This window comes from Scomber japonicus, chromosome 16, assembly GCF_027409825.1.
Source record: "Scomber japonicus isolate fScoJap1 chromosome 16, fScoJap1.pri, whole genome shotgun sequence".
NCBI classification, from domain to species: domain Eukaryota; kingdom Metazoa; phylum Chordata; class Actinopteri; order Scombriformes; family Scombridae; genus Scomber; species Scomber japonicus.
In genome coordinates this window covers 21,574,146-21,586,155 of record NC_070593.1, presented here as the reverse complement: position 1 = coordinate 21,586,155, position 12,010 = coordinate 21,574,146, and the positions used below count along the sequence as shown (strand labels likewise).

The following is a 12,010-nucleotide window of genomic DNA, read 5'->3' as shown; positions in this document are numbered from 1 at the left end:
ACGAGAGTGAAGGAGTGAGTGAGGTGAAAGGAGGAAGAGGAGGAGGAGGAGGAGGAGGAGGAGGAGCAGGAGCTGTTTGGCTAGCTAACAATCCTCTTACCCTGGTTATGTCATGAGACCAAGCTAATCCTACCTTCACTGACTGACCAGCACATGCACACACTCACATACACACACTCACATACTCTCACACACACAGGCTGACTAACCAGGAGACTGACCAACACAGATACACACCAACATGGTTGCTGACTGTCTAACCGAGGCCTAACCGACATGCACAAAACAAGCGTCTAGTCTGGGATTAAATACAAAATCTGAGATAGCCAAAAATAGCTGTTAGTGATAAATAAAAAAGCTGACAGCATGAGGTCATCTTCTTCTATTTAACAATATGACTCATTATTTTGTCAAGATGAGTGTGTGTGTGTGTGTGTGTGTGTGTTCACATAGTTCTTGCTGGTACAGAACTATAATCATTACTGTCACTAATCCCTGGGCTAATCCTCTACACTACACATAGAGACAAATACACAATCGTGCACGTACACTGCATTGTACATATATGAACACCCCCCCCACACACACACACACACGCACACGCTCAAACATTTTGCTACAATGTTACATTTGCTTTCACTAAATTAAATGTAATTAAATTAGCATCTTCTGGCTGAAAACTGGGCTGCATTTCATAAGTGGTTTGCTACTGGTCTCTAAGCTTGTAACATTTTTCTGCCAAAAATGACGTCTGCCAAATAACACGACCAGCAGTTTGCAAATATATTACAGATGCTTTGAAGCGTATGTGCAGCTTTAGGGGGAGCTTGTGTAGGCTAACAACTTAGTTCACATATCTTAGGGCTTAAAAACAATTGCAGGTCTTTATATGCACAATGCAGAGGAGATACTGGGTGTTGAGCTTGAGCTGATTGGAAATGCATAACACGCTTGTCCTGCGTCCCCTCAGCCCAGCCCAGCCCAGTCCCAGTGTGTATGTGTGTCTGTATGTGTGTGTGTGTGTCTCAGCCTCCTACCCTGTCATTAGCGCTCTCCGTTGCATCTGTGGTCCAACTCTGCTCCAAAGGCTGCTGACTTCCTGTATATAAATGAAACATAAATGATGATGATTAGAAATTTGAACAGCGATGTTAAAACACAAGCATGTGACCGAGACAGACAGACATACACACACACACACATACACACACACAGAGGGCCTTGGCCTTAATTAACCATTCACCCGTGTGTGTGCCTTATCTCTAAGATGAATCGACAGCCATCATCTGACTTGGGTCGTGAACATATTTGCTTTCCTTTCTGTTCCACCGCATATTTCCATCATATTCTGACATTCATATGCATGGGAGATAATACCTTTTTATAAATGCATGAATTCATTTATGGTCAGTATGACAGTATGTTATAACAGTATGTTTGTGTCCTTGTTGCCACTCTCCTTATTTAAATGCAGCCTCTTATTTCTAATAAGAATGTAGAGGATGTTGTTGGCAACTTGCCACTATAACAGCACTAAAATACAGACGACAAGGTGCTGCAATAAGACTGATCCCACACAGGCTGCATGTGTGATGGTATATTTCTGGCAACAAGATCAAGAAGGAAATATAATTGGATGAGATAAACTTTGAGAAAAAGGTGGAACTCCCTCTCTCTTTTCTCCTCCTATCTATACCTGGCTCTCTCTTCTCACCGTGTGTAATCTATAAATAGCATCATTCATTTTAATTCTACTAAGACCAGACAGCTTCAATCTGGGCTAATCCCAGCCGGCTCCAGGTTTCACCTCCAGTCAATAGAGCAATGGAAGCAGTACTTTACATGCAATGGAGCAGTCACAGTAATATCTTACAATCAGCACAGTAGTTAAAACAGTATTTAGCTGAGTTGAGTAGCTCTTAAATTATTATAGATTTAAGCTCTAACATTAGGATATAGATAAAATATTCAACTTGAAATAGAGTAAATTACAATTAAGAGTATTTAAAACAGCATTTACACATAGGGCTTGGGTTTCACTAAACAATGGCAGTGCAAGTGCAAGTGTGTCCCTTCTGCTGATTTTTTTGGAAAATTTTGAGTCCCGAGGCATACGGCACAGCAAAATTGGAAACAGGGAGGGAATACATCATCGTGAGTCGTGGTGGGCCACTTATTACCAATCTGTTCCACCCAAACAAGAACAGTTTGCTCTCCACAACGGGACGGATAATTTAGGGAGGAAAGAGCGCAGTGTAAATTCACCACCAAGGCCTTTGAGAAGAAGAAGATGATGATGCCCCTGTGAGAGGAGGAGCAAACTCTCCACAGGCACCTTCAGTAACCAACGGAGGGCAGATGATGTTTAATTAGCCTGGGAGGAGGTAATACATTAGGGCAATCTGTTGCTCTGCTACTTGGAAAGCAACTGCCTAGTTTAAGAAACAGTTTTATGATATTAGATGAAGAGCCAAACAGAAGTTGGCACAGACAGTTTGAGTGCTGCAGGGAGGGCATCGAGCAGCCAGTCCTTTATAACCACACATGATGGTGCTGACTCTCAATGAGCTCGTCTTTCATGGACTGATCTTACAATCATTCATATAAAAACCTCATATGTATTACATGTAGGAATAATAAACAGGCCGACTATTGGGGCAAGCAGTGTTTTCCCCTTCACAGCAGGATGGGAAAGAGAGCTGCGGCTCTTTTTTATCGTACTCGTGATCTTACCCTGCCACTCCTAAACCTATTACAGATCCGCTGGCATGACAAACCTGTGATTGGATGGAAATGTTTGGCTGAATCTGTTTATTGTTGGCAGGACATTTGATAGGAGTGAGAACCTGTGATCATAAATGGTTGAAATAAAGGTTTATAGCTTAGTTATTATTAAAAAAACAACCCAAAACACACACATGGGAAAAGTTTAATGGACTCTGTGAGTGAGCCAAGCTAAAAAACAACAACAACAAGCTATTTGTTATTCAGAATACACTTCACAGCTCACAAGCATATGATAATAATGAGATTCTAATTATTGTTAATTACTTTTTTAATTCATTGGGAAAAAATAGGAATAGACCAGCAGGTGGTGAGGTTGTCCTGATCCTGTGGGAAATAGACACACACACACACACACACACACACACACTCACACAAAAAACACACCAGTGCTTGCAGGAGTGTCCAGCCCTGCTGTTGTATGCTTTAGGCATTTTGGCACAAATATGACACAATCATTCATGTATTCAATTTTACTGAACAAGTTTAGCAGAGAAAATACTGCAGTATGGTGAGAGTGGAAGTAGGATACCATGGTTGTTTGGGTTGTTTCAATGCTATAATTACTGATTTCCTGAACTCTGTCAGTTCATTTTGGCAGAAAGTCATCTTGCATTTCTGGAGCAGGCAGAGTATTTTTCTGTCGTTCTCTCTGTCTCCCCCCTCCCTTTCAGATTTGCCCTGTCCACGTTATGTAATTCTAATCATCTGATCTGGCTAATTACTGGCCGAGCCCCTGACCTCTTCTTTAAACGTCATACACACCACTGACTCTGTGTTTGTGTGTTTTCTCCATATGAGTGAGTGTTCCTTTTCACCCCCCCCCCAAAAAAAAAAACTTCAACCCACATCATCACAATGACCAAATGATAATCTTGACAGCATTTTACTCATATAAGACGTTTTCATGGAGTCAGCATGTTGTATGTGTGTTGGTTGTGCTTTACCTTGTGTCCAGGGGGGGCAGTGTCTGAGGTAGAAGCTGACCTCCGGCCTCCTGGCTCCCCACTGCTGAAGGAGGTCCAACAATAACAACTCCTGGGGGAGAACTCGCTCTGACAGGAGACAGAGAAAGAGAGACAACGTTACCCAATTAAATACAAATCAGTGCTGAAAATAAAACACAGCAGAGCCCATCTTCTTGTGATTTATCCAAAGAGGCAAGATATGATTCATAAATTATTTCACCATTACATATATAGTGACAAAGGTCTGTTTTTCCCCTCATTATTTCCACATTATTTGTCTAACTTTTTAAAAGTTGAGTTTAACTGCACATTTTCACATTCAATCCCTCATTATAAAAGTCATGCAGGGACCACCATACAGAACTTTTTTTATTTCTTTATTTTTCTTAAAGATACCAAATATGTCATGCTGAGTTGAAATGTGTATACAATGATGTTCAGGACATCTAGAATATTTCCATTTGTTGGGTTTGGGCTTGAATATTGCTAGTGTAAACATGCTGATAAGGACTAGTAGCCTATATATATTATACTGTCAGACAGGATGGAATGAGATGATTTTTACCAACCTTTTAGCTACTTAAAGAAACAATGTAAGCAAACTTGATGTTAAGGGAGCTATTAAACACTGCAAAGGTTTAAATGTAAAGGTGAATCCCACCAACAACAAAACTCAACATCTAAATCAAAGTCTGAATAGGTTTCTAAAATGATCTATAATGATCAGTTCTGTAAAATTCAAATTGTTCAATTGTGTGAATATACTTTGAATTTATATGGTAAAATCTGAGAAGCTAAAAACAAAGAAAAGTCATACTAATGCTGGTTTATCACTGTTAAAAAAACAAAACAACAACACTATTCTCACATCTATCCATCAAAGCTAATAATACACAGGGACAATGGCTGAGCGACCACACACCCACCAGACGTGAGGCCAGTTGTGGCCTTGAGGTACGGCCTCTCGTCACGCGGCGACACAATTTATAACACCATTTATTATGAGCTGCTTTACAGCATCAACCTCGAAGAAACAGTATAGTATTAGAGCCATTTATAACCTGTCTGACCGCTCAGTCACACCACACCACAACGCAACACAAACACACTGTGTTGTTATGTGGATCAATGCTTTAACAGCTATGGTAGAATGAATGTAGGCCACACTTTAATGGACACAGTAGCTCCCAGTGTGTGAATGTGATGGACTGGTCTATTCACTTTTATAATGGCACACAGTAAGCAATAGGCACTTAGTACTCTATTGATTCCACAAGCTGTAGCTGTGATATAGGTCTGGCATTGTTTACAATTACCTTCAAAGCAAATGATGTAGGCCAGAGTCACACTGTTATTATAGTGTCCTATAATAGCAGATTATAATCAGGTGAATACTCTAATGCTCAAAAGACAGGCTGTCAAAGGTAATTATATTAGCACTGGACACTGGAGGATTATGTGATAAGTGTGTAAAGGGATACATGTGCAATGACAACAATATTAATTATTATCACCATCATCATATTGTGTTAATGGAGCTTATGTTTGATCATGCTTCAATGCATCAGTGTTGAACTGACTAAAACACCAGATTACCATCATATCAGTGTTATTCTTCTAATAATCCCCTAACAGTCTGTTAATGACTGCTTGTGTAGATTGGTACAGATTGATGTTTACATGCTTAAAATGAGAACAAGTGCAGAAAAGTAATGAAACAATGGAGCCTGGTAATGTTTTAAAATAAGGGAATAAACTTGGAAGTTTTAGAGGAGGAGGGGGAATTATAATTTCTTACATTTATACACCATCTAACCTCTTGGATAAAGTCAAGAAACTTGCACTAGCCTTGATTAGTTAGATTGAGGGTGCTATGAAAACCAAGAATGCATCAAGGACAGTATATAATTGGGTGGATCATGTCAGGAAATGGTAGTTAGTAGCCTATTATTAGTCTGAAATGGTATTAGGTTGCAGGTGAATAGGCCATCTTTCAGGTTTTTGTTGCTTTCTTGTTTCCCACGTCATTTGATGTAAGATAATGACTGTTGTTCACCACTGTGATGCCTGTCTGCAACATAAATGAATAGCCTTAAAACTCCAGCCTGCCGACTTTGACCGTTCTGCTGGGTCAGTGTTTCCCAAACTGCTCCTTGAATAGCCTACCCATCCAGCCCTGCTCCACCTGATAAACCCTTAGCCTTAGCTAACCTGGTGAGCTGAGAGATGGACTGATTTTGTGTGAGAGTTCTTAGCTCTGTTAACAGCCACATTACACTTAAAAGAGCCAGCTGATTTGGTTCCTTCAAGACCATCCCATCTCCATAGCTGAATCCTGTGTGGTCACAGAGCGAAGGTTTGGGCAAGCTGGTAAAATTAGGTAACGTTGACTCATAAATCACTTCAGCATTTCAGCAACAGTACAATCTGGTACTCTTAACTAATTTAAAGTTTGTTTGGAGTCAGTTGGCCAAACAATCTTTTCCTATGTTCTATCTTCAGTCAATCATCACAGCTAAGCTAAATGGCATGTTTTTACCTCAGTAAACAGTCCTGTGTGGATTGACAGAATGTGACTGACAGCCAAAGCAAGCTGGGACAGGTTTGACTAAACCAACTCACACTGTGGTCCAGAAATATGTGATTTGTTTTATTACTTTATTAATAGTTGCTGACAATACTAAAATGGTGATTGATATAGGCATCTGATTGTGGGGACTGTATGAATTTTGTTCTAAAAAGACAAAAAGTGGGATAGCAAAACCATGAATTGCTCCCCCTAAATGAATAATATAGTTGTTGTATTCTTAACTAGTGTAAAATGCTGTTTTATTTTTTTGATATATAATGGATGGATGGATGGATGGATGGATGGATGGATGGATGGATGGATGGATGGATGGATGGATGGATAGATGGATGGATGGACCTCAGATGGACTCACCATGTCCTTTCCACACTTCAGCGAGGTGACACTCCCCTTCGCCGGCCTCTTTACAGTATTCCACCACATCAACCACTCTGGTTGCCGGGGTTACTGGGACCTCTGTCAACATCTGTTGGGTGTCATTGAGGTAAACTGTCAGGATCACCTGTAACCATGGAAACAAACAGGTTAAAATATCATCAGTGGGTAATCTTTCATTTTTGGAATATTGACGAATAGTCTAAAAAAATCCATATTTTTCCCACAGTTCCCTGACAAGGATCAGATCAAACAGTTTCAAAGACTGGTGAACTAATTGAGTTATCCAACAATTGATCAACCCATTGTCAATAACCACTAACTACAGACCTCTTCCTATCTTGGGAATCAGATCAATGATCTTCTGACAAAATTGTCAAAACAATGACATTTACACACATTGTGTATGCAATGTCTCCATTCTACTGAAAATGCATAATATTCAATCATTCAATCAGGACGTTCACTCAAATGTAGCAGGTTTGGTTAGGTACATAAAGAAACCTGATATCCTGGTGAATATACAGATGCAGACTTAACCTAATTAAGTCTTAAAGTTTTCAAGACAATAATTATAGAAAGCCTGTGATAAGTGATGAGAAGCTACTGATAATAGTAGCTTGAAACAAGATATATACATCTGACTAAACAACACACTGATCACAGTTTTTACCTGTATATAACTACTTGTGTAAATAACTACATAGAAACACACATGGAATTCCCTCTTGGACAAATATAAATTGTATAAAATCAAAATAATTTTGCTTCATTGTAAGTTTATTATTTTTAGCATGTCTGAAAACTCAATATATCATTTTATGCTATCAGCCATGTAGTGTTAATCCCAGATGAAATCAGTTTGTTATCAAATCCACTAAATTCTGCAGCTAGAAGATTAAAAATAGCAATCAGAAAAGGACATCCTGTGTAGTCGCCAGTGATGTCACTGGCAATGTCACTGGTGATGTCATATCAGACAACCAGTCGGCTGTTGAAAGATAAATTTAGGGTAATCTGGGATAGGAATGCACAGACACACCAATGCACAAACACACACAGGCGCAGATACACTTTTAATCTGAGGGTTGCTTTCTCTTTTTCTCATGCACAAACACTGACACACACATACACACAGCCATTACATTGTCCACATACTCCCAAACACACACATACACAGTCAAACTATATACTATAACACTAATCCACACTATCCTATACACCTGTCCCAGATCATGTGAAGTAATCTCTGGTTGCATGTAGACAGACTGAGCGGGGACACATTCTCCAAAGCTTGGATTAGACACACACACACACACACACACACACACACACACACACACATACAAATACACACACACACACACACACACGTACACAAAACCCTGCAAACACAGTAGGGGTTTTACAAGTCCACAAATCATTTCAAGTAGGCTAATCGTGGCCTCACAAGGTCTCTAATGTTTCTGTTCCACGTGGTAAAAAACATCATTGGCTACACTAAAATGTTGGCAGATGATGGTAGGGCATTTTATATAATCAAATCATTCAGAGTGTTTTTTGAGGCAGATATTGACAAAATACTCAATAACTCCATCATTTAAAAAAAACTATCCAAATCACTATGAAGCACACACTGTCATTTGGTAGATGTGTTATTGACAGTATCCTGAATTCAACTCTGGACTTCTCATAAGAATGAAATGTGCAACTGGATTGTCAAAAACTGATAATCCCAAAATACTACACCTGCTGTGGTATTGCCCTATGACTGGAACTCTGTGAAAAGCATACAAACAGAGGGTTGTTGGCAGATTATTTGGCAGATTTCTGGCACTGAAGGTCATATCTCAGTGAGATGTGCAGTACTATACAATTGCCAAAAAACCACCACTCAGTATATTTCATTTTACTGCAATACCATCGTGTGTCATTTATTCTGTACATGTGATGCTTTTTGAAGACACTTTTAGTATCTGTTGGCAAACATTAAAGGAAGCTGTGATTGCCACTGACAAGCTAATTTTGTGCCCTTATAAAAAAAGAGGCCAACATTACTGCATCTAAATGCAACATGAATCAGATTTAGTTCTGCAAAATTAGTTTCCTGTCAAAAATAATTAAGCATATCTTTAGAAACCCAATCTGCTGTTTACGACACACTGTGGACCACCAGTCTGGCCACTAAAGGATAGCTTATATTACTTGAAAACCCACTATAGATAGACCAGACTAAATAGGTCAAAACAGGCCATATTTTCTAAAGCATCAAACCTGGTACTCCTGTAAAAACATATAATACAGTTTGGTGTCTATGAAATCACATTCTAACTATGTTGCAGCAATAAGTTGCATAAAATCTGGAAAAACCTTAAAAAGACACAATGGTAAGATATGTAATGTAGAGGTATACACTAGTTCTGATTGTTGAACTTCTTTCTGATTATCAGTGATGAACAAGACACACACAATACAAACACACACACACACACACACACACACACACAGGCAGATTGAGTTGTGGTTTTCTTAAATGCCTCTGCTGCTGAATGGTGTGACTCTGGCTATTTTAGGCATCATGAGGAGAAAGAGATAGTCAGTGTCAGACAGAGAAAGAGTGAGACTGTGACAAACAGTCATCTTCACTGTTTGTCTGTCTGCTGCACAAAACACACGAAGGCTTATTTTATTAGTCATTCCAGGGCATTTCAACACAGTTTGATTATTTTGGGTGTAGCTGGGTGGTGGCAGTGGTTGGTGTACATCATCTTAACTGGAACCACAACTCCAAACTTCAACTTCAAAGTGTCTCTTCTTTCCTAACTTAGAGTGTTTCTGATGAAATCCCACCCAGTAACATTCACAACTTAAGTAAAACCACACTCATATATTCTCCATTTAAATTATTTTAAAGAAAATATCACATGAATTTGGAGTGAAATCTGTCATTGCATCATCCTCTCGCTCTCTCATTTTCTCTTTTTGTCTTTCACTCACCGGTGGTCCAGTCTTCTCGGTTTTGAGCTTCGTCTCTGGTTTCCTGCATTTACTCAGTTTCAGGTTCTTAGACAGAAACACCAGTCGCTCCAACACCAGCCCAAAGAAACGCTTCATTGGAAAACCATCGACCGAAAGCACACACAGTCGTGTGTGTGCGTGCGTGCGGGTGCATGTGTGTGTGTGTATTCAGAAAGAGTATAGATAGATAATTACTGATGTAAGACAGAGAAAGTGCTGTCTTTGTAGGTGAGAGTGTGTTTGAAATGAGTGAATGTCAGAGTGTGTGTGTGTGTGTTTGTGTGCACCAGGGCAGGAAATACAAATTTAAGTGTGTGTGTCAGAAAGGGAGGGAGGGGAGGAGAGGGAGGGAGTCGGCTTTCAGTGAAGCGAGGGAGAGACGGTGAGGAAGACGATGGGAGAAAATAAAAGAGAATCTGAGCTCTTTTCACGCCTGTTAGTGAGAGTAGACGTGATATTGAGCTGATATTGGACTTTTATTACAAATCCAATATGATCCAGCCAGTGTCATCCACCTCTGGTGTGATGGAGGTGCTTCTATTTTTATTGTGAGGAGGATTAAGTCAAAGGTGTGACCACAAAAATCATGTAAGTGTGGCAGCAGGATTTCACTTATGAGCTTCAGAGGTGTGAATGTCGACCTTTATTTACAGGCCTCATGCATCCCTACCAGTTTCTTTGTCACTGAATAAGTGTCAGTAGTTCTGTAATTAAACTGCTGCAAGTACAAGTGGGCAGTTTTAGTTTCTCTAGATTGTCTAAAGTCTGTTTCAAAAAATTTAACCCTAATACAAACTGTTCAAATTTGACCCAATAGTCATAGTTTATATTGGCAGCTTCATTCCAGAGGCTGTGAAAAGTTCATATAATCATATCACAGTGTGTCTTATCAGTACACGTTGTTTTGTGTTGCTCTATAGTTGTTGACATTAACATTAACTTTTGTTCGTTCTAAATTCTACAAAGTGTATTTTTCTGTTTCTGTTGTACACTGTGTACATGCTCAGATGTTTACACTGCACTACATTTCATTCCTATACGTATATGTACCCAGCACAGTTGATCTACATGTTTTTGGCTGGTTTATATCCTAATTTATATGTCTTTGTCGCTGCAGAGACAACAACTAGGCAAGTCTTGTTAAAATGTTCCTACAACATGTCTCACACCAAATATCAACTTTCACAGTTTACTGAGTAATGTTTAACATGTTTACGTGGTTATCTAAACTCCATCAGAGGCTTCATTAGTTCCAGCATGTGACAACTGAATTGTGAAGCCGTAAAAATGTCCCAGACAGTCCAATGCCAAAACTTTTTTTTAGCTTCAAGTCCAGCAGAGCTGGAGCCGACCAGGTCACTTAAGGTCAAGAGTGACACTTTCACCTACAAAATCATTAATGGCACGAAAACACATTCTAGTTGTTTGTTTGACTGTTCTTGCAGTGGTGCTTTCAATTACACCTCTATGAGCTTTTTATTTGGATTTAATTGCTAATTAATTAATTGTGTGTGATAAGGATATTGTGTGAGATATTAATCAGAATTTCTAATTATTTTTACCCTGCTTTTGTTGCATTATTGTGCATTTTAAATATGTCTAAATATAAAAAAGTGAATGATATAAGTGTCACAGACAATCAAAGGAACAAGAAAAAGACTTCTGAGTAACAAATATGAAAGCCAAACAGCAACAACACTCTAGACTTGTACCTAAAAATAATCATTAAAACATGAACTACATCTCTATATAAAAGACACTGGTGCAGATATCAGCCTTAATATCTACTGACTAAAAATATATCTGAATTGGATGGACTGTGGTGTGGACTGAAGCTGTCCAGAAGCTGTGGTGGTTATGCTAGAGGGGGAGAGATTAGAGAGGCCACACTGATATACTGCAGCATGACTGCACTGTTACACACACAGACACACACACACAGCGAGGAGACACAGAAGGTACGTTGGCAGAAGAGCTCTCTCTCTCTCTCTCTCTCCTCTCTGTCACACACACAAGGTCACATGTTTGGTGCATGTGCTCAAAACACACACATAGAGCGCTCTGTTGCATCTATTGGAATTGACAGAAAATCAGTAGATAGTGCAGAGAGAGAAAGGTACAGCAAGATATGTTATATCGTAACTATGAGTTACTGTCTCGTCTGTTGATGTTACAGTAAGGTGTGCTATATATCTATTGATGGTTGTATGTATCACAAATTCCAACAGTAGCAAACAAACCCTTATCTCTCTTTTTCTCTGTTTTACCTCTTCCC

General features: G+C 39.3%; 1 protein-coding gene across 2 annotated transcripts in view; it reads right to left on the bottom strand.

Annotated features, from left to right (window-relative positions):
* Nucleotides 1–12,010, bottom strand: part of LOC128375499 (apoptosis-stimulating of p53 protein 1-like) — a 43,867-nt gene that overhangs the window by 27,212 nt on the left and 4,645 nt on the right. For both annotated transcript variants that reach the window (XM_053335862.1, XM_053335863.1), the window contains exons 2-4: nt 6,697–6,844; nt 3,732–3,839; nt 1,038–1,099 (exon numbers count right to left, since the gene is read on the bottom strand). In XM_053335862.1, coding sequence (XP_053191837.1) covers nt 1,038–1,099; nt 3,732–3,839; nt 6,697–6,844 — 318 coding nt within the window. The remainder of the gene's footprint in view (nt 1–1,037; nt 1,100–3,731; nt 3,840–6,696; nt 6,845–12,010) is intronic.